Raw genomic sequence first — 19,104 nt, forward strand, 5'->3', positions numbered from 1 at the left:
TGTGTGGGACGCGGGTGGCGCTGTGGGTTAAACCACAGAGCCTAGGACTTGCCGATCAGAAGGTCGGCGGTTCGAATCCCCGCAAACGGGGTGAGCTCCCGTTGCTCGGTCCCTGCTCCTGCCAACCTAGCAGTTCGAAAGCATGTCAAAGTGCAAGTAGATAAATAGGTACCGCTCCAGCGGGAAGGTAAACAGCGTTTCCGTGTGCTGCTCTGGTTCGCCAGAAGAGGCTTAGTCATGCTGGCCACATGACCCGGAAGCTGTATGCCGGCTCCCTCGGCTAGTAAAGCGAGTTGAGCGCCGCAACCCCAGAGTCGGTCACGACTGGACCTAATGGTCAGGGGTCTCATTACCTTTACCTTAGAGAAACTGCATGAGATTTCTCCATGTGCTGGTTTCCAGATTGAAGCAGGGATGAGACCTGTGATCCTGCCTGCTCTGGGAGATTCGTTTTTTAAATAAAAAAACCTACAAGGGCAGCACAGATGACTGTCGCTGCAGCGGTTTTGATTTTAATGGCTTAATCATCTGGCTTCTTGGGCTGGCAGAGAGTGGCTGAAATATCGTCATGGGTTTTTTCACAAACCAGCAGATCATAAACTCCTCGAAGCTTTCTCCTGTCACTCAGGCAGCACACTCTCATGGGGCCAGTAGAATCCAAGACCCTAGTTGCTTGGGGGGCTGAAAAAGCCCTTAGAAGGAATGCCAGGACCTGGTTTGCAAGCACATTTCCAAATAAAGAGGCAAGCTGGCGCCAAGGTTGCTTTTCCCAGAGGTACATAAAAACCCAAATACTGGTGACTCGTTGCTCTCTATGGTCGGTATAAGTTTCCACAGCATTAACATACAGTCCAACAGAGATGAAAATAGAGATATTCAGATCAGGTAATATCCGCTACCAATGATCACTCTCAGAGCATCCCCCTGTTGGACACCACTCCATGTTGCTGCAAGCTCTGCTTGGCTTGCTGAACACTATATTCATTAGGTCTGCAACAGTTTGTTCTGTGTTGTCTTCAGAAACAGAATGTGTTGTTGACAAACTTACCATTAAAAAAAAAGTTTGATGGAATTTGCAGCCTTATCTGTACATGCTTGCTTTGAGGTGTGCACAGAACCAAAGCCTTTGGTGGAATAGGCACTGTCACCCTCCTCACATTCCATGATAAGATAACCATGGTTGCAATCTTACGCACACATCGTTGGGATAATATTTTACCAGGGGTGGGTAGCAGAAAATCAGGATATTGGCCAGGTTTGTACATCAAAAGAAGTCAGGTTTGTCTTAAAATGTGGTTTGCTCATGAACATGCTCCCGGTCTCTCATCCTGGCACATCTCAAAGAAGCGATATTATGCCTTGCCTTGTTTCAACCCACTATGATCAGCAAGCCAGAATTAAACCTTGGTTTTCTTTGAAACAAACACTCCAATTAGAGAGAACCAAGCTCACAAGGGGCAGAATAGAGACCTATGTGGTAGGAGGGCAGCAGAGAGGAGCAAATCCATTCCTATCAAACCATGGTTTAAGACAAATTCTGACTTGTTATGTCCAGATGTGGTCTTTGACAGCTTGCAATCAAAACTAATAAGAAAATTAGAAGAGCCCTTTCTTAATTCTATTTCCACATTTTGGTTTGGGGGTGGGGGGTTGCCCTATTTCACCACCTGCAGTGAAATTAAAAGGTGCTGCCGTGCTACCCCTGCTGAAGCCTGCCTTACCTGAGTTGCATGCTGGCACCTGTGAAGGAGCAGTGGCAGGTTCCAGTGAGAACTTGTGGAGCCCTCTCGAGATATCACGAGATTTGAGCAAGATCTCGTGACATCTTGCCAGTGCCACTTCTCTGTTCGTGGTGTGGGCCTGTAAGGGTACCACGTTTTTGGACTTCCGCCATTGTCCTTGTCCAGGTTCCACTTATGTTGCCATTAAACACCCCTGAAAATTACAGTGGAACCTTGGGTTGCGAACGTGATCCATGCGGGAGGCACGCTCGCAACTCGCAGGGCCGCATCTGCGCACGCGCCTGATGCAATTTGGCATGTCTGCGCATGCGCGACCGCCAAAACCTGGAAGTAACCCATTATGGTACTTCCGGGTTTGGTGCATCCATAACCCGAAAACGCGCAACTTGCAGCGTTTGCAATCCAAGGTACACGCATTCCAAAGAACAGAAGTGCAACTAACATACCAAACAATTTGCACCCCAGCGTTGAAAAGTGTGTGTGTGTGTGTGCGTGCACCTACAGGCACCTTCCCACTTGTGCATGATCACAAGCACATGACCGCTGATGTGCACACTGTTTTGGGCGCTGAAAGGGGTGTGTGGCAGGGGCAGAATGGGGTGAACCAGGTCGGAATGGACTGACGCGCAGTGGTCATGAATGGAACCCCCATTAGCAGGAATTCCCTGTATGTTGAAAATTAACAAAGAAATGAAAACCAGCTTCAGTTTCACAATTCCTTGTTGCCACATAGAAACTAGGTTGAACATACTTAAGAATTTCAGAATTAAAGTGTGCAGATAGCACAATTTAAGGCAGAAATGAGTGCATTTGGATACAATATTGCATGCAATATTGAGTTGTTAATGTTGTGCAAATATTTTGCCTTTCCTTGGTGATGAAAATGAGCAGATCTTGACCGTAATGCTTCATCGTGATCCGAATTGCTGTACTCCTTAGCTGTACACGAACCTTAATTCTCAGAGTAAACAATGAGGCCACCTCTGGCCAGTTAAGAACATAAAAGGCCCTGCTGGATCAGGCCAAAGTGACCAATCTAGTCCAGCATTCTGTTTTCAGAGGTGGATTTAGGGCAGTGCACAGGGTGCTGGGACGCGGGTGGTGCTGTGGGTTAAACCACAGAGCCTAGGACTTGCCGATCAGAAGGTCGGCGGGTCGAATCCCTGTGACAGGGTGAGCTCCTGTTGCTCGGTCCCTGCTCCTGCCAACCTAGCAGTTCGAAAGCACGTCAAAGTGCAAGTAGATAAATAGGTACCGCTCCGGCGGGAAGGTAAACGGTGTTTCCCTGCGCTGCTCTGGTTCGCCAGAAGTGGCTTAGTCATGCTGGCCACATGACCTGGAAGCTGTACGCCGGCTCCCTCGGCCAGTAAAGCGAGATGAGCGCCGCAACCCCAGAGTCGTCTGCTACTGGACCTAATGGTCAGGGGTCCCTTTACCTTTACCTTTTATAGAGTGCTGAGCCCAAAAAGGCACCTTCCCACCTCCCTCCCAAAGCCTAGTTAGCCCATGTCCAGCTTTGGGAAGGAGCTGAGAGGGCTCTAGGACCCTGCCAGAGCCTTGCACCTCCTTTCCAAAGCCCAGCACCTTGCTTAGCCAGCTTCGGGAAGGCAGCATAAGGGTTGAGTGTTTGTGTGTCAAATTTTGGCCTCACGCTGGGTGCCATATTACCAAGGTCCTCCCCTGCTGCACCCCACAGTGACCACCTGCGAAACTGGCTGTGAGAAGCCCCACAAGAAGGAATTGTGAGGGCGATAGTCCTCTCTTGCTGCTGTTTACTCCCTATTGCATTCAGCGCTATGCTGCTTTCGATACTGAACGGAATATGTGGCTATCATCACTAGTAGCCATCGACTGTCTTATCCTCAATTAATTCTCCTAATCCCTTGCAAGCCTTAACAGGCCCTTCCCTGAAAATAAGATTGCAGCCTTCTGCTAAAAAAGGCTTTCCAGGTCTGCTGTCATTTGCAGATGTGACCAAAACGCTGGACATTAGCATCACTTTAGTGGCCGGAGCTTCGCCAGACATTGGACCTAATTCCAAAATACTCTGTTCCTCTACAGCTAGCACAAAAATACGATCCCCAGAAGGAGCACGAACTGCGACAATGGATTGAGGAGGTGACCGGGAAGCGCATCGGAGAAAACTTCATGGAAAGTCTGAAAGATGGAGTCATCCTTTGCGAGTAAGGAAGTAGGGGTGGGGGACGTGTTTGGTAACCTCCAAGAGTCTCGGGTGCTTTTGTGAAGGGTGGACACCAAAGAATATCACCACCCACACGCTGGCATCCAGAACCTGCAGCTGTTATGATAAGACAAGTTGTATGACAGGACCAAGCAGTACATAACCTACAGGAAAATGGTGCCCAACGGTGGTAAGGGACAACAGTTTAAGAGAGTTCATAGTGGGTTTGAATAATGCAGACCCATGAGGCAAGGTGGGGCAGTTGCCTCAGGACATCATACTTCAGGTAACTGGAAGGGACAGCAGATCCTGCCTCTGTGAAGCACACCCTACGCTTCTTGGGACGCGGGTGGCGCTGTGGTCTAAACCACTGAGCCTCTTGGGCTTGCCGGAAGGTTGGTAGTTCAAATCTCCGCCACAGGGTGAGCTCCCATTGCTCTATCCCAGCTCCTGCCAACCTAGCAGATCGAAAGCATGCCAGTGCAAGTAGATAAATAGGTACCGCTCTGGCGGGAAGGTAAACGGCGTTTCTGTGCGCTGCTCTGGTTCGCCAGAAGCGGCTTAGTCATGCTGGCCACATGACCCGGAAGCTGTACGCCAGCTCCCTCAGTCAATAAAGCGAGATGAGCACCGCAACCCCAGAGTCGGTCACGACTGGACCTAATGGTCAGGGGTCCCTTTACTTTTACCTAAGGACAAAAGACACACAAACCTTGCAGCACATGAGATGATACACTGCTCTGAGGTCATCGGCCTGACTCTGCAAATAAGCTACACAGCTGAAGCATGAACATTAATGCAGGGTTGCCATGTTTCAAGAAGTAAAAATCCAGACACAAAAGTTTGTTTGTTTGTTTAACTTATATACTGCCCTATACTCGGAGGTCTCAGGGCATTTCACAGAAAAGATCACAATATATAAAATCATATATCAAATTAAGAACAATAACCCAAGAACATCCCCCCCATAAAGAGCCACATTTTAAAAGGAAGTTGAGCCTTTTATGGGAAATCGACCGAAAAAGACAAAGAGTGATACACACACACCACACACTTCCTAGTTCTGCTGGCAAAAACCCAAAGATTTTGTCGGTTTTTCAAAATCCATCCCCCCCCCCCCGACGCAAATATCACTATTGGAATCTCAGGGAAAACTGGATATGTGGCAACCCTAACTAACAGAAATTATGTTGATGGATTTTACAGAAAAAGTCCAGCTGTCATAAGAACTTTCAGGCCAGCCGCAATGCTAGGTTTTACATAAAATGTTCTGGCAACCAGCCCAGAGGTCAAACAACCTAGCTGATGGTTGGTGTTTTTCCCTGGTCGTTTGGCAATCCTACTCACCACCCCAGCCAATTGGCAGAGAGGTGGACTCATTCCTGCCTTCCTTGAGACTGCTTTACCTATTTATCATTTTGAATATTAAAAAAAATTAAAAATCCCTCTGACAAATGAGCTCAACACCACTCAAACTTAGAAAGCAACACCTGCCATTCTCTTATTTCCCTCTAGCATCAAGCTAGATTTTTAAAAACTTGTCTTCCTCCTAAAGATAGTTTGATAGTTGGAAAACTGGGAAAATTCAGCGATACTCATCAACTGGTTTTTGTTGTGAGTAGTAAGAGATTTTAATTGCCTTGTTTTAAACAAGAACATATCAGAAGATAATATAGCAATTGAATAGGATTGCTGTTCATCTTTTTATTATGTTTTATTATATTTTCTATGTTTGTTTTTTTGTAACCATCATCTTGCAGCTTGAGCAATGGATCATGCAGACCTTTATCGGATCCAGAGGATCTAGTTGTAAACTGAAAAGCAGCAGTATTCATTACCCAATTCTACAATGAGGAATGATCCCAGTGTTTCTATATAACAAGGAGCATTCTTTCTGCTGGTTGTATTATAAGCATAGCTGTCAACGTTTCTCCTTTTTTAAGGGAAATTCCCTGATTCCGAATAGGATTCCTCGCAAGAAAAGGGGAAAGTTGACAGCTATGATTATAAGTACATTTTAGGGCTGCTGCATATACAAGCTGTTTTCTATACGGAGGTTCCCTGTGTATAGAAAAAGTGTGGTGTAGTGGTTAAGAGCAGTGGTCTCGTAATCTGGTGAACCGGGTTCGCTTCCCCGCTCCTCCACATGCAGCTGCTGGGTGACCTTGGGCCAGTCACACTCCTCTGAAGTCTCTCAGCCTCACTCACCTCACAGAGTGTTTTTTGTGGGGGAAGAAGGGAAAAGGAGATTGTTAGCCACTTTGAGACTCCTTCGGGTAGTGATAAAACGGGATGTCAAATCCAAACTCCTCCTCCTCCTCCTCCTCCTCTTCTTCCAAAGTATGGTGTCAAAATAAATAAAATAAAAATAAAAATTGTCCAGTAGCACCTTAGAGACCAACTAACTTTGTTCTGGGTATAAGCTTTTGTGTGCATGCACAATTCTTCAGTATGTTGTGTTCTTGCATCAAAAGAGTTGCAGATTGGGAAGTCTTGAAGGAGAAACACACCACACATGAAGTAGTCCTTACACTGATCAGCACACACGACACTTAATAAATAAACTTAGTTTTCCCATTTCTGTCTTTCAGCCTCATTAACAAACTCCAACCTGGATCTGTGAGGAAGGTGAACGAGTCCACACAGAACTGGCACCAGGTAAACGTTCCCTCTAATTCATTGCTAATCCATGTATCCCTCATTAAGTTTGCCTCTCCAAATCCTGCTTTGGAAAGTGGAGTGGAAAAGGGTGAACTGATTAAAAAAACTTTAATGATGCACCGGGCATCAAATTCTGCATTAAGAGTTCCTTAGCCAAGCTTTTTCTCTATGGCCATCAGCTTTATCTCCCACAAAAGGCTTCTGCACGATCACACAAAATAACGTGCCCCAATCGCATTTTGCTCTTTGACTTTTGTCCATTATTCCTGCGAGCCTTGATTTAGCAACATATGTGCATGTGTCGGGAAAAGAGAGGGCTTGAGCTAAAAAGAGGGTGCTCTCTCCAGAGAAGGGGAATAGTGAGAATCCGGCAACATCTGCATGGCCACAGATCTATCTGCTCAAATGCCACTGTCCATGGCCAATGGGGTATTTGTGAGAGGCAGTCATCGCCTGGACAAGCACGCTAGGGTAAGAAAAGACCCGGCAGATTATTCATTGGCCTCTCCTCTTTTGCAGCTGGAGAACATTGGCAACTTCCTTAAGGCAATCACAAAATATGGAGTGAGGCCCCACGACATCTTCGAAGCCAACGACCTCTTTGAGAACACAAACTACACCCAAGTCCAGTCTACTCTGATTGCTCTGGCTAGCATGGTAAGTGGCCTGGGACCCCAGCTGCCCATTTTCCCTGGTAAAAATGCAAGTAGTGGTGATGGAACAGCAATTAATACGAGTGATAAAAGTGTTTCACAAACACGTCCTCAGTAATTTTTTTCAGCCAACATCATCCCCATATTGCATATGGAGTTGAGAGAACAGTCGCTTGACTGAGGCCACCTGGAGAGTTCATGGCTTAAGATAAGGTTCAAATAGGAGACCCTTAGTTTGTGGCTCTCACCGCCACTGGCTCTGATTCAATGTGGGATGGCAGCAGAGACGGGCGATATCTGGTTTTCAGCATCGCGATATATCACAAGCTAAACATCACGATGTACTGATATATCACAATGTCTGAAATAAGGATAAAGCTGGTTTTCAACTTCATGATATATCACCAGCTAAACATTGCAATATACAGTTGTACCTTGGAAGTCGAACGGAATCCGTTCTGGAAGTTCATTTGACTTCCAAAATGTTCAGAAACCAAAGTGCGGTTCCTACAGCCATGGAAGCCCTGTCCAAAAGAACGTTTGCAAACCGGAACAATCATTTCCGGGTTTGCAGCGTTCAGGAGCCAAAACGTCCGAGTTCCAGGGCATTCGGGATCCAGAGTATGGCTGTACTGATATATCACAATGTCTGAAATGAGGATGGAGCTCTGTAGAGGCATTGGCTGGCTTCACGGTTTTCCCCACATTGTGATTTTTGCACACATCCGCTCCCCAGGATTCGTAATATATTGCCACGTCAAAAACCATGAAATGAATATCATGGTATGGACTTTTGGAAAATATATCAATATATCGCCCAGCTCAAGATGGCAGCAACATGCATGAGCAACGTCACGTGTGCACTAGTCTGCGCTTCTTACGTTTGCTCAGCCTTTGTTCCTTTCCCCTAAAGGGCAATGCTTATTTTCCTCTCTGACACTGGTGGGCAATGGGAACTCTCATCTCAATATCTAGAGCTTACCACATTTTCCATGTATAAGACGTCCCCATGTATAAGACGGGACGCGGGTGGCACTGTGGGTTAAACCACAGAGCCTAGGAGTTGCCGATCAGAAGGTCGGCGGTTCGAATCCCTGCGACGGGGTGAGCTCCCATTGCTTGGTCCCTGCTCCTGCCAACCTAGCAGTTCGAAAGCATGTCAAAGTGCAAGTAGATAAATAGGTACCACTCCAGCGGGAAGGTAAACGGCATTTCTGTGCGCTGCTCTGGTTCGCCAGAAGTGGCTTAGTCATACTGGCCACATGACCCGGAAGCTGTATGCCAGCTCCCTCGGCCAAGAAAGCGAGATGAGTGCCACAACCCCAGAGTCGGTCAAGACTGGACCTAATGGTCAGGGGTCCCTTTACCTTTATGTATACCCTTATGTATTTGGGGGGACTAAATTTAAAGAAAATGAGGGGAGATGGCGCAAAGTTTTTGAGATTTTTTAAGGGGTAATTGCACGCACGCCATCACCCCAGCAGGGCCATTGCTGGGGGTTGGCAAAGTGGGCAGCCGCTCCCCTCACACCACTGCAAGCGGGAAGCTCCCTAGAGCGCGGGCCGCCAACCAGTTGGCTGGCGATGCACAGCTTCCCCTCCACGGCACTGTGGGAAACACTCCCTAAAGCACGCACCTCCCGCAGCGGCATGGGGGGGATTGTGAACCCGCCAACCAGCATGCAGCTCCCCCCCCCCCCCGCCACTATCCATGTAAAGGACGACCCCAGTTTTTTGACATGATTTCTGAGTCAAAAAACTTTGTCTCATACATGGAAAAATACAACATGCTTTGTCAGCAAGGCTCAGCCCCAGAATGTATCTGCAATTTAAGATCCTAAGCCCTGGAATATAAAGTGAGCTTTGCCTCCCACAACCTATTCCCACCCTCTTGGAACTTAAGGCACAGAGATTCTAGGACAGGCAACCACCTCTCATTTTAAGAAAAGCCTCTTCAAAATTAAGTGCTGAGGCCTGCCCCATCTGATTCAGGTCTGAGCAAGGAAAGCCTTCTGGTCTCAGCAAGAATTCAAAGCAGAGCCCTCCTCACTCTTGGAATAGCAGAAGCTTCTGCTATATACCTGAGAGGACAAACTTGCGTCTTACCTGTTGTGTACTGAAGTTCTCACCCTGGGCCAGCAGGGGGATACTGTAGATAGTTATGCAAATAAGGGATCGAAAGTGACGTTCAGTGATTGGATAGCTTTAGAAAATTGTTACAGTTACGTTGTACTGGAGCTCTATATAAGCAGGCTGACTGAACCCTTCAGTTCAGTTCTGTCCTGGCCTGTGAATAAACAAGAGCTGTTTGAAGAATCGCTGTGTCGTCTGAGATGTTCACCCACAACGTAACATTACCCTTTAGGCATTAGCACAGGGCAAGGGCAAAACTTGAAGGGATTTCTGCCTCTCGCTTTCCTACAGGCCAAGACGAAAGGCATCAAGGTGAACATGGGCGTGAAATATGCTGAGAAACATCAGCGCAAATTCCTGCCTGAAAAGCTGAAGGAAGGACGGAACATCATTGGGCTGCAGGTATGTGACTCCAGGACTTCCTGCTGATTTATCCAGTAGGGAATTCTTCCCAACAGAAGATAAATGGACTGCAAGGATGTCCCAAAGGACCATTAGTGTAGTCGTGCCCAGGGCCGGATTTAGGTTTGTTGAGGCCCTAATCTACTGAAGACAATGGAGCCCTTTATATGTCCAGCTGTCCCTTGTCAACAACAAATTGTTGCTGTTTTTTGTGTTTAATATATGCTATATGGTGACTTATGGACCTAAAGCCATTTGCACATGTTGCCACACAACCAATCCATGCAGAATGTAGGCACCCTATACAGTGTACCTTGGGTTAAGTACTTAATTCGTTCCGGAGATCAGTTCTTAACCTGAAACTGTTCTTAACCTGAAGCACCACTTTAGCTAATGGGGCCTCCTGCTGCCGCCGCGCTGCCAGAACACAATTTCTGTTCTCATCCTGAAGCAAAGTTCTTAACCCGAGGTACTATTTCTGGATTAGCGGAGTCTGTAACCTGAAGCGTATGTAACCTGAAGTGTATGTAACCCGAGGTACCACTGTATATAGAAATGAGCAAACCAGTGATATTTTAGGGAGCAGGCTAGCAGGCGGGGCCCATTACTTACATCATAGGAGCCTACACCTGGCTTGAAAGCAGTACATGTGAAAAGGATCTAGGAGTCTTGGTTGACCACAAACTTGACATGAGCCAACAGTGTGACGCGGCAGCTAAAAAAGCCAATGCAATTCTGGGCTGCATCAATAGGAGTATAGCATCTAGATCAAGGGAAGTAATAATGCCACTGTATTCTGCTCTCGTCCGACCTCACCTGGAGTACTGTGTCCAGTTCTGGGCACCACAGTTCAAGAAGGACACTGACAAACTGGAACGTGTCCAGAGGAGGGCAACCAAAATGGTCAAAGGCCTGGAAACGATGCCTTATGAGGAACGGCTAAGGGAGCTGGGCATGTTTAGCCTGGAGAAGAGGAGGTTAAGGGGTGATATGATAGCCATGTTCAAATATATAAAAGGATGTCACATAGAGGAGGGAGAAAGGTTGTTTTCTGCTGCTCCAGAGAAGCGGACACGGAGCAATGGATCCAAACTACAAGAAAGAAGATTCCACCTAAACATTAGGAAGAACTTCCTGACAGTAAGAGCTGTTCGACAGTGGAATTTGCTGCCAAGGTGTGTGGTGGAGTCTCCTTCTTTGGAGGTCTTTAAGCAGAGGCTTGACAACCATATGTCAGGAGTGCTCTGATGGTGTTTCCTGCTTGGCAGGGGGTTGGACTCGATGGCCCTTGTGGTCTCTTCCAACTCTATGATTCTAGGATTCTACACAGCACAATACACTGTTGCTGTATGTAGGTTTTATCTTATTTGTTTCTTATCTTATATTTTGGAAATGTACATCCAGTTTTCCCCCTTTTAACTTTTTTTGGGGCCCCAAAAGAGTGGGGCCCTAAGCTATAGCTTGTTTAGCTTATATGTAAATCCGGCACTGGTTGTGCCAACCCTGGCTGAAAATCTGATGCTGCCACAAGTCACAGGAAGTAGCAGGAGTTTGGGGAGGTGGAGGCTCCCAGATTCAATGCATCCAACCAGGGATACCCTGTCCCATTTCACCACCGGAGGCAAAATGGAATTGTGCCGCTTCCTGCTGCAGCCACCCCACCCCACCCCACCCCACCCTGGAACACCTCCCTCTCTCTGAAACTCAGACAGAGAGAGGTACAGTGGTACCTCAGGTTACAGGTGCTTCAGGTTACAGACGCTTTAGGTTACAGACTCCACTAACCCAGAAATAGTACCTCGGGTTAAGAACTTTGCTTCAGGATGAGAACAGAAATCATGCGGCGGCAGCGGGAGGCCCCATTAGCTAAAGTGGTGCTTCAGGTTAAGAGCATTTTCAGGTTAAGAACGGACCTCTGGAACAAATTAAGTTCTTAACCCAAGGTACCACCATATTCCAGCGGCAGCAGAAACAGTGACAGGGGTGCGTGGGGCAAGGTGCTGCCTCTTGCACTTCCGCCACCTGAGGCAGCTGCTTAACCCTGCCTTATGGATGGGCCAGCTCTGCATTTTGCTTGAGCATTTCAAAGACACAGCTGATAGCACAAATGTATGGGAAGCTGTCTTATGAGCACTGCATTGCCACCTAGAGGCAGAAGATGATACTAAAGATGTTTTTAAATAGGGGTTTAGGTAGGGTTGCCATAAGGGACGCGAGTGGCGCTGTGGTCTAAACCATAGAGCCTAGGGCTTGCTGATCAGAAGGTCGGTGAATCCCCCTAGCAGTTCAAAAGCACGTCAAGTGCAAGTAGATAAATAGGTACCGCTCCAGCGTGCACTGCTCTGGTTCGCACTGCTCTGGCCACATGACCCAGAAGCTGTCTGCGGACCAATGCCAGCTCCCTCAGCCTATAGAGCGGGATGAGCGCTGCAACCCCACGACTGGACCTAATGGTCAGGGGTACCTTTACCTTTACCTTTTAGGTAGGCTTGCCATATGTCTGGAATTTCCAGAACGTAGCCGGCATTCAGCCATTGGAAACAGCGCCTGGGTGGAATCGCTTAAATGTCTGGAATTTCCTTAAAAATAGCTCCAAAACTTCATTAATTTTGCAAAAAGTAAAAAAAAAAAAAGATCAAAAATTTTGGGTGAGCAAAACTAAAAACAACATTTTACCCTCTACCCCCAGGTTTTCACTTTTTGAATTATGGCAACCCTAGTTTATATGAAAAATAATTGTGTAGAGCTGGAAACGCTGGCAGCATTAAGACAAATGCAACAGTGTAAAAAATTGGTATAGTTTTTATAAAATATGCAGGGATATAAAATATGCAAAATGAACCACGGAAAGAGATGAGGGGAAGTCATTGATATCTTAAGTATGTAAAATGTTTATCTGAAATTGTAAAACAGTAAATTTAATAAAAATCATATTTTTTTAAAAAAGAAGCCTTACACTGCCTACCGATGCAATATGGCCAGGCTATTCCAGACATAATCTACAGGAATGTGATGGGAACAAATTACAGGAACACCCCCCAGCTGTAAGGTCCTCCTGAAATCTGGATGAAATCTGTGACAATACCAGAAATAAATAGAATTCTACATTGTCTAAGTGGCAGGGTAGGGTTGGGGCTTTCCATCTGTGGGTAGCTGAATGGGGACCACTCTTCCAGGGAGACTTGGAGGAGACAGAACGACCAGTCTAACTGTCAACACTGTTTTTGCTTCCTAGATGGGCACCAACAAGTTTGCCAGCCAGCAGGGCATGACAGCATATGGCACACGTCGGCACCTCTATGACCCTAAGTTGGGCACAGACCAACCATTAGATCAAGCCACCATCAGTCTACAGATGGGAACCAACAAGGGGGCTAGCCAGGTAAGAAATGGAGGGGGGGACAAGAATAAATGTGTGTTGACTATTTAGTATTCCAGCTCTAGCTGGGGTTTCCCCATGAGTGCAATGGTGCCTTGAAGGACTTCTCCTGGTGCCTGCAAAGTATCTTGCCCACTGCCCCCTTCAGCATGAGGTGGCAAGGGGGTCCTTGTTTTTTCCTCCTTGAAAAGCTCAGAGCCAAAGGACTCTCTAAAAGAGTGCCACTCTTTCTCATTCCCTCTTTTAGCTCTATGTGCTTCTCAAGGCTCAGAGGGCATCTGGGCAGTTGAACTATAGGAATTGGAGCTACTAAGAGAAAGGTAGGGACGCGGGTGGCACTGTGGTCTAAACCTCTGAGCCTCTTGGGCTTGCCGATTGGAAGGTCGGCGGTTCGAATCCCCGTGACAGGGTGAGATCCCGTTGCTCGGTCCCAGCTCCTGCCAACCTAGCAGTTCAAAAGCACGTCAAAGTGCAAGTAGATAAATAGGTACCACTCCAGCGGGAAGGTAAACGGTGTTTCCGTGTGCTGCTCTGGTTGTCCAGAAGCGGCTTTGTCATGCTGGCCACATGACCCAGAAAAACTGTCTGGGTACAAACGTTGGCTCCCTTGGACAGTAAAGCGAGATGAGCGCCGCAACCCCAGAGTAGTTCACAACTGGACTTAGCTGTCAGGGGTCCTTTACGTTTACCTTTTTAAGAGAAAAGGGGAACCACCAAGGGTGCAGTGGGTGAACTGGTCAGGGGACAAAAGAGTGTGTGCTGCAGGAATCAGAAGAATGTAGTGCCAGACAACCAGAAGGTGCATGCACAAAAGTTGGATCCAGTAAGATGTATTCTCTTGAAATGACGTATTTTTCCCAAGAGTTCACCCAGCCTGTCCACCACCAAATCACAGATCACATCTGTCTCTACTGGCTGCACTGTAAAAATCACAGATCCAGTACCTCCCAGTGCTTCCATGGTTCACATGGATACAAGGCACATATCCTCATGGATCTGTAAGAGATTCTCAAAACCACCAACAAATCTCAGTCAGTCAATTTCTGGGAATAGCTGGGAATGTGTGTTACTACTTGGGGATCTATTTATATATAACTGCCTGTCTACAAGAGCAAGGGGAATCCCTTGTGGGTTCTAAGCAACACCCCCTTGTGGACCATTCATAGATTACTGTGCATTAAGCACTTTTACACAACTAGGTTTTTAGGCATAATGCAAAAAAAAGGGGTACTCTACCAAGAAGAGACAATGCTGCTGCTGTTTTGGGTACCGGATTATTTAACCCAGGATAAACCATTCCAAAAGAGTCCATGATTCTTTTTGAGCCAATGGCTTGCTTTGAAATGTTATCTTATAGCAGCCTTGGAAACATGTGAGCTGAAGTTGAAGCAACTTCAGGCCAGGCGGGGGCAATTATCTCAAGAAGATACCATTGCCAGTAAACAAGTCCTAGCTTGTTCTTTCCTCATAATCCAGAAAGCAGGTACTGCTAATCTCAAAAGTGTTCCACGAGTACTTTTAGGTCCCCAAGAAGATCAAGGTAAACTCAGAAGAACTATTTGAGGTATTTGTTGTCCTAGAAAGCAAATAAGCTCAGCCCTAATGCAAGGAGAGGAAAATGAGGGATGTTCAAACAGGAAAACCAAACTTTTGCTTGGCATCCCATTGGCACTAATAAAGTTGAACTAAATACAGTGGTACCTTGGTTCTTGAACTTAATCTGTTCCGGAAGTCCACTACAAAACCAAAACATTCCAAAACCAACTTTCTCATAGAAAGTAATGCAAAATGGATTAATACATTCCAGGCTGTTGAAAAACTACCCCTAAAACGCTTCTCCCCACCGCCTTAATCAGAGCAATCTCTCTAAAAGCGGAAGCACAACACTAAAAACGGAAGCTCAGGACACATTCGACTTCCGAAAAAAATTCGAGAACTGGAACGCTCACTTCCGGGTTCCAAGTTGTTCATGAACTAGGCTGTACGAGAATGAAGGTACCACTGTACCAACAGAGAGGGTATGAAGGGGGCCTCATGCGAAGCCTGCTCTGCTTTCCATTCTTCTCCTTAAGACATTTTACACTCCCAGGTTCACCATTTCCTCTCTTCTTCTTCCTCCTCCTCCACCCATATCCATCCCTAGGCGGGCATGACGGCCCCTGGAACCAAGCGGCAGATTTTTGAGCCCGCCCTGGGCATGGAGCACTGCGACACCCAGAACATCTCCCTGCAGATGGGCAGCAACAAAGGGGCATCGCAGCAGGGCATGACTGTGTATGGGCTGCCGCGGCAGGTCTACGACTCCAAGTACTGCCTCACACCCAACTATGCCATGATCGGAGAAGATGAAGGCCAGTACAACCACAGCCATCATAACTTCTACAACTCAGAATAGCCAGCAGGAATCATGGGACGGACATAGAACAGAGACACCAGCACTTAAAAAAAAAAGAAAAAGAAAAAAAAGGGGCACTTCCCAAACAGAAGATCCACCATCAGGTGGCTATTTTCACCTGGGAATATAAGAAGATCCAGACAGTTCCCTCAACTGCTAACCAGCTCACTAGAGACTCTTCAAACCATGCCAAAGCCAAGTCTCCCCTCCAAGTCTCCACCACTGAGCCTTAAAAGCTTCACTTCGATCCCTTTCACGCTTTATTTAATGTATGACGTACTGCCACTACTTTTAAGCATGCACTGATGTGGCTCAAAGCCACTAGGATGGAATGTTACAGTAAAAATAATAATATTAATAATAATAATCTAATGGGTTGGGAGAAGCAAATACGAGGCAATGACCACTCTTGATTTCTCCCTCTTTCTCTTTCCTGAACAAGAGCCATCAGTCATCTCTTCCCTGTGGCTTGTGGCAGCTCCTGCTGCTGCTGTTTTGGGTCAAGGCAGAAGCAGGCAATCAAAGGCACAGCTTCTGTTGGTGAACATATTGCCTACTGCACTCTGTTTTGTACCGTAACAGAAGCCATTCTGGTACAAGCCCCATCATCTGCCTTGCTCTGTCTACAATCAGGTTAGGGGCAAATTGGCAAGCCCCCCCCCCTACACCTGCCTACTTTGCCAGGGGTTCCAGTCATTTTTGCTTCCTAAATACTAATAGTTTGTAGAAAAGCACCGGTGAACTGAGTCAGCCATTGGCTTCCTGGAAACAGAACGTATTTAGGTAGAGTATGTGAACTGCGGAGGGAAACTGTAGAAGGAGGTTGGACGCATCTAACCAGTAAAGGGGTATGTTCACAGTGTCTGAAGTTATTATCCCAAGATTCATGTGAGAGATCATTTGGTGAGAATTACACACAGTTGTAAACCAAAGCCGTTCATCTTCTACATCTTCAGGGAGAATCTGGAAAATAACTTACCAGGTTATCAGTAATCTAGTCTTCACTAAAAAAAGAGAGACAGAGAATTTATAGTCCTAATGGTTCTTGACTGAGCTCCATTATGCAGGCAACTTATACAAAAACAATCTAGCGCTCAGAAATTGGAACTTCCCAGAAATGCATGGCAACTTATCCATTCCTCCTCCTGGATGCCTCTTTGTTTACCAGTGGTTCTCCTATCAAGTACAGTGGTGCCTCGCAAGACGAAATTAATCCGTTCCGCGAGTCTCTTCGTCTTGCGGTTTTTTCGTCTTGCGAAGCACGGCTATTAGCGGCTTAGCGGCTATTAACGGCTTAGCAGCTTAGCGGCTATTAACAGCTTAGCGGCTTTAAGAAAAAGGAAACAAACTTGCAAAAACTCGCAAGACGTTTCGTCTTGCGAAGCAAGCCCATAGGGAAATTCGTCTTGTGGAACGACTCAAAAAACGGAAAACTTTTTCGTCTTGTGCGTTTTTCGTCTTGCGAGGTACCATTGTAAGCCACTTCCTTGCCATCAATCTCATTTATTTCCAGCACACACGCCCAATTTCATAGTAAATAACAGAAATCAAAGCAACTCCATGCACTGCAAGCGCATTTAGACACATTCTGGAAAAGAAATTTAAAATTCCAAAGGTACAGAACATGAACAGCCTTCAGTAAGGCTGGCAGAAGTGCCATGGGACTAATTCATGTTTGAAACTAAAATACTTCTATTAACTAAGATTCACATGCTTCAAATGAAGACAAATGAATCACCTGCTATAAAGCCAAAACCAGTTTTGAGATAAGTCTAACCACAGAAGACCAAAATAAATCCCACTGAATTTACTTACACGAGTAAAATTGGCTATCATCCAGTTCAATACGCGCTCTGTAATCGATTAACTGCATGAATTTTAAATTTCCATATATTACAATAGCCCTGAAGGGGGAGGGGAAGCATTTACTGTTATTTCCACCTGTGTGAGGACCAAGGAGGAATGCTCTTATAAGAAGCCCCCTGCCACCATTTATTGATTTATAATCACTTACATTTAAAAGCAATTTCCCAACAAGTCTCCTCTAACTGACCAAAGCATTTGATTAATCAATTAGATTAGTTGTCCAAACATGGCAGTCTCGGTTTAAGGATTGGGGTGCTTATCTACCTGCGTGGCATCCAAGTTAGAACAGGAAAAAGCTCGCTGTCTTCACTAACTGCATCACTGTGTTGTCTGGTGGCAAATCTAGTGTTTAGCCGGGGGGGGGGGGGACTTGCTCACTGATTCACACTGTAGTTAGTATGTGGTACCAGATATTGTTACAAACCAACATTGGGGGGAAATGCCAAAGTCTATATTGCCAACAAAAGCAGCTCCTGTCTTTAAATCTTGCCCCTGCCCCTCGCTTCTCTCACTGGGGTCAGAGGTGCTCTACATATTGAGCAGCTAAGACACACCCAAAAAACCCCACTCTAAAACATTTTTTTTGGTTATGTTCTGCTAATGACCACTTTTTAATTTCACTGCAGCACAATAAAAAAACAAACAAACAAACACTTTTCTAATATGATTGGAGGTCTTCCTTATCCCTTGGTCAGAGGTTTTCAACCTTTTTGAGTCCACGGCTCCCTTGACCAGCACCATTCTTTCTGTGGCACCCCTGTGGGGCTCAGGAGCCCAGTTATGTCACCCCTTGCCTGCAGAGCTGGCAGCCTCTCACCCTTTTTCGAACACCTTTGTGGAGGGTTCCTTCAGCCTCCTCTCTTTTCCCTTCTCACTGGAGGTCCTCCGGGCAGCTGCCGCCCCTGGTCTCTGATCTGCAGCCCCCCCCCGCCCCAAAGAGAGGCGCCTTCTCACACTGCCCCACAGGGGCCAGGGCGGCATCCCCTGGGCAGCTTGTAGCCAGAGCTGCTGCAACAAACAGCCACACAAGCCTACGGGAGGCAGAGATGCAAGAGGGCATCAGAGGAGGGAGGGAAGGGAAGAGGGACAGAGGCCAGTGTTGCCCGCAGCACCCCCGACCATCATTCAAGGCACCCCAGGGTGCCACGGCACACTGGTTGAAAACCACTGCTCTTGGTCTATGTAGTCCAGAACAATCTACTTTAGCTTACAGGGAATCTCTAAGACCTCCAGGCAGAAAAGGACTTTTCAAACTCTGGAACCAAAGTGTATGCCAAGGACTGAGCCTGGGGGACCTTCTACGAGCAAATTCATGTAAAAAAGGGCAATTTTTAAAGTGCTAAACTAGATTTGACTCTGCTCTCTTCCAACTCAATTTAAAGCTTGTGTTTCTTTGCAAATGTCTACTGTCAAGTGGAAAGCAGTCAGCCGACGATGCAGAATGGGAGAGAATACGCCTGCCTGGTTATGAATGTATTCAGTGATTTGTACCGCATTCAACGGCATAAAAATCCATGGGACAAATGGGCTGTCATTTTAAAATGAGCAAAGTTTCTAGCCTTTGTAGTTACAGAGAAAACCTGAAAATAATGGGCAGCCTCTGCTTTAAGTAGAAAATTCAGATTTCTACAAAAAGGGTTATTACTATGCTGCAAAAAAATAATAAAGCATGTAAGCTCAAGCTATACTGTG

General features: G+C 46.4%; 1 protein-coding gene across 1 annotated transcript in view; it reads left to right on the forward strand.

Annotated features, from left to right (window-relative positions):
* Positions 1–18,059, forward strand: part of CNN1 (calponin 1) — a 35,943-nt gene extending 17,884 nt beyond the window's left edge. Inside the window, exons 2-8 of the mRNA XM_083719717.1 lie at positions 3,804–3,925; positions 6,516–6,582; positions 7,105–7,242; positions 9,662–9,772; positions 13,008–13,154; positions 15,295–16,734; positions 17,026–18,059. Of these exons, the coding sequence (XP_083575843.1) occupies positions 3,804–3,925; positions 6,516–6,582; positions 7,105–7,242; positions 9,662–9,772; positions 13,008–13,154; positions 15,295–15,546 (837 nt within the window). The 3' untranslated portion in view covers positions 15,547–16,734; positions 17,026–18,059. The remainder of the gene's footprint in view (positions 1–3,803; positions 3,926–6,515; positions 6,583–7,104; positions 7,243–9,661; positions 9,773–13,007; positions 13,155–15,294; positions 16,735–17,025) is intronic.
* Positions 18,060–19,104: the final 1,045 nt, after the last annotated feature.

Source organism: Podarcis gaigeae (assembly GCF_964106915.1).
Source record: "Podarcis gaigeae genome assembly, chromosome: 17".
In the NCBI taxonomy this organism is placed as follows: domain Eukaryota; kingdom Metazoa; phylum Chordata; class Lepidosauria; order Squamata; family Lacertidae; genus Podarcis; species Podarcis gaigeae.